Source organism: Acyrthosiphon pisum, unplaced genomic scaffold, assembly GCF_005508785.2.
Source record: "Acyrthosiphon pisum isolate AL4f unplaced genomic scaffold, pea_aphid_22Mar2018_4r6ur Scaffold_32;HRSCAF=206, whole genome shotgun sequence".
In the NCBI taxonomy this organism is placed as follows: Eukaryota; Metazoa; Arthropoda; class Insecta; order Hemiptera; family Aphididae; genus Acyrthosiphon; species Acyrthosiphon pisum.
Window position 1 is genome coordinate 9,171 of NW_021772713.1, and position 2,561 is coordinate 11,731.

General features: G+C 24.4%; 1 protein-coding gene across 1 annotated transcript in view; it reads right to left on the reverse strand.

The window, feature by feature from the left end:
- LOC115035009 (zinc finger MYM-type protein 1-like) overlaps positions 1–1,411 on the reverse strand; it is a 5,309-nt gene extending 3,898 nt beyond the window's left edge. The window contains exons 1-3 of the mRNA XM_029492646.1: positions 1,325–1,411; positions 1,156–1,242; positions 20–1,073 (exon numbers count right to left, since the gene is read on the reverse strand). Coding sequence (XP_029348506.1) covers positions 20–872 — 853 coding nt within the window. The 5' untranslated portion in view covers positions 873–1,073; positions 1,156–1,242; positions 1,325–1,411. The remainder of the gene's footprint in view (positions 1–19; positions 1,074–1,155; positions 1,243–1,324) is intronic.
- Positions 1,412–2,561: the final 1,150 nt, after the last annotated feature.

Consider the following 2,561-nt stretch of genomic DNA (forward strand, 5'->3'; position numbering starts at 1 on the left):
GTCGAGTCTACTAAAATACTAAAACTTTGGGCTTCTTTTAATTCATTTACTATTTTCTCTCGTAATAAATTACCAATAACTAAAACAATTTTATTTATAAATGTTTTTGATAGAAATGTTACTAAAGATCCTCTACCACGGGTCTGAGAAAGAGTATTATTATTTTTTTTACCTCCAGCTTTACGTTTTTTACTTAACTCAATACAATTTTTAACATGCATATTCAATACAACATCATAATCTTTAATAAGCAATACTAGTTCCAAAAAATTTCCATGATTAATAGTCCTATCCTCTAAGCTATAAGCTGCTTCATCTTTACCACGAAAATCTAATCCTTGCCTACCAATAAACATTATTATATCAATGAGCCTTTTAATGACCAAACGGTTAAATTCTACTTCTTTGGAATGAATTTCCCTTAAATTAATATTAATACAACTCTCAATATTTTTGTTTAAGTTAGCTTGTAGTAAAGCAGAAACTGCTTCACCGTGTGTTTTTGATTGTTCATGTTTTTTAACTGTACCATAAACATTTTTCGAATTTAAGACTTCTAATCCAGTTACTAAATTGCTAATATTTTCACGTCGTGGACAAAATGTCATACATGTAGTACAAAATATTCTTTTACTATAAGAACAATAAGATAACCATTTGCGCTGAACTTTTTGAGAATCACTTAAAGTCTGATAATACATTTTTTGAGGATCAAATGGAAGTTTATCATTACTTAAAACAAGAGGTTGAATGGGATGACTTTTTAAAAAAGCTAATTTGATTTCTACTGATTCATTACTAGCGGGTCTAATAAAAAATGCTAAGCTACTAGAAGTTAATGTAAATTCAGCTGATATTGAATTTGGCTCCATATCAGAAATACATTCAGTTTCACCTAATAATTGAAAGCACACATTATTAGATTTTATATTAGAATATTTTATAAATTCAAAAATTAAATTTTAAATATAAATTACTTGTGGTAATAGTAGAAGTAGCTAATTTTGAAATTGGATTCATATCAATGGACAGTGTCGACAGTGATTCAGTAGAAACCATACTTTCGGTTGTATCTTATAAATGAAAACACACATTATTAGATTTTATATTAGAATATTTTATAAATTCAAAAATTAAATTTTAAATATAAATTACTTGTGGTAATAGTAGAAGTAGCTAATTTTGAAATTGGGTTCATATCAATGGACTGTGATTCAGTAGAAACCATACTTTCGGTTGTATCTTATAATTGAAAACACACATTATTAGATTTTATATTAGAATATTTTATAAATTCAAAAATTAAATTTTAAATATAAATTACTTGTGGTAATAGTAGAAGTAGCTAATTTTGAAATTGGATTCATATCAATGGACAGTGATTCAGTAGAAACCATACTTTCGGTTGTATCTTATAAATGAAAACACACATTATTAGATTTTATATTAGAATATTTTATAAATTCAAAAAATTAAATTTTAAATATAAATTACTTGTGGTAATAGTAGAAGTAGCTAATTTTGAAATTGGGTTCATATCAAGGGACTGTGATTCAGTAGAAACCATACTTTCGGTTGTATCTTATAATTGAAAACACACATTATTAGATTTTATATTAGAATATTTTATAGATTCAAAAATTAAATTTTAAATATAAATTACTTGTGGTAATAGTAGAAGTAGCTAATTTTGAAATTGGATTCATATCAATGGACTGTGATTCAGTAGAAACCATACTTTCGGTTGTATCTTATAATTGAAAACACACATTATTAGATTTTATATTAGAATATTTTATAAATTCAAAAATTAAATTTTAAATATAAATTACTTGTGGTAATAGTAGAAGTAGCTAATTTTGAAATTGGGTTCATATCAATGGACTGTGATTCAGTAGAAACCATACTTTCGGTTGTATCTTATAATTGAAAACACACTTTATTAGATTTTATATTAGAATATTTTATAAATTCAAAAAATTAAATTTTAAATATAAATTACTTGTAGTAATAGTAGAAGTAGCTAATTTTGAAATTGGGTTCATATCAATGGACTGTGATTCAGTAGAAACCATACTTTTGGTTGTATCTTATAAATGAAAACACACATTATTAGATTTTATATTAGAATATTTTATAGATTCAAAAATTAAATTTTAAATATAAATTACTTGTGCTAATAGTAGAAGTAGCTAATTTTGAAATTGGGTTCATATCAATGGACTGTGATTCAGTAGAAACCATACTTTCGGTTGTATCTTATAATTGAAAACACACTTTATTAGATTTTATATTAGAATATTTTATAAATTCAAAAATTAAATTTTAAATATAAATTACTTGTGGTAATAGTAGAAGTAGCTAATTTTGAAATTGGGTTCATATCAATGGACTGTGATTCAGTAGAAACCATACTTTCGGTTGTATCTTAAAATTGTAAGCACACATATATAGGTTTAATATTTATATAATACTTTATAGATTCAAAAAAGAAACTTTAAAATTTATATTTCTTCATTCTTGTATAGTGATATTATGGATAGTGACTATTAATATATTAG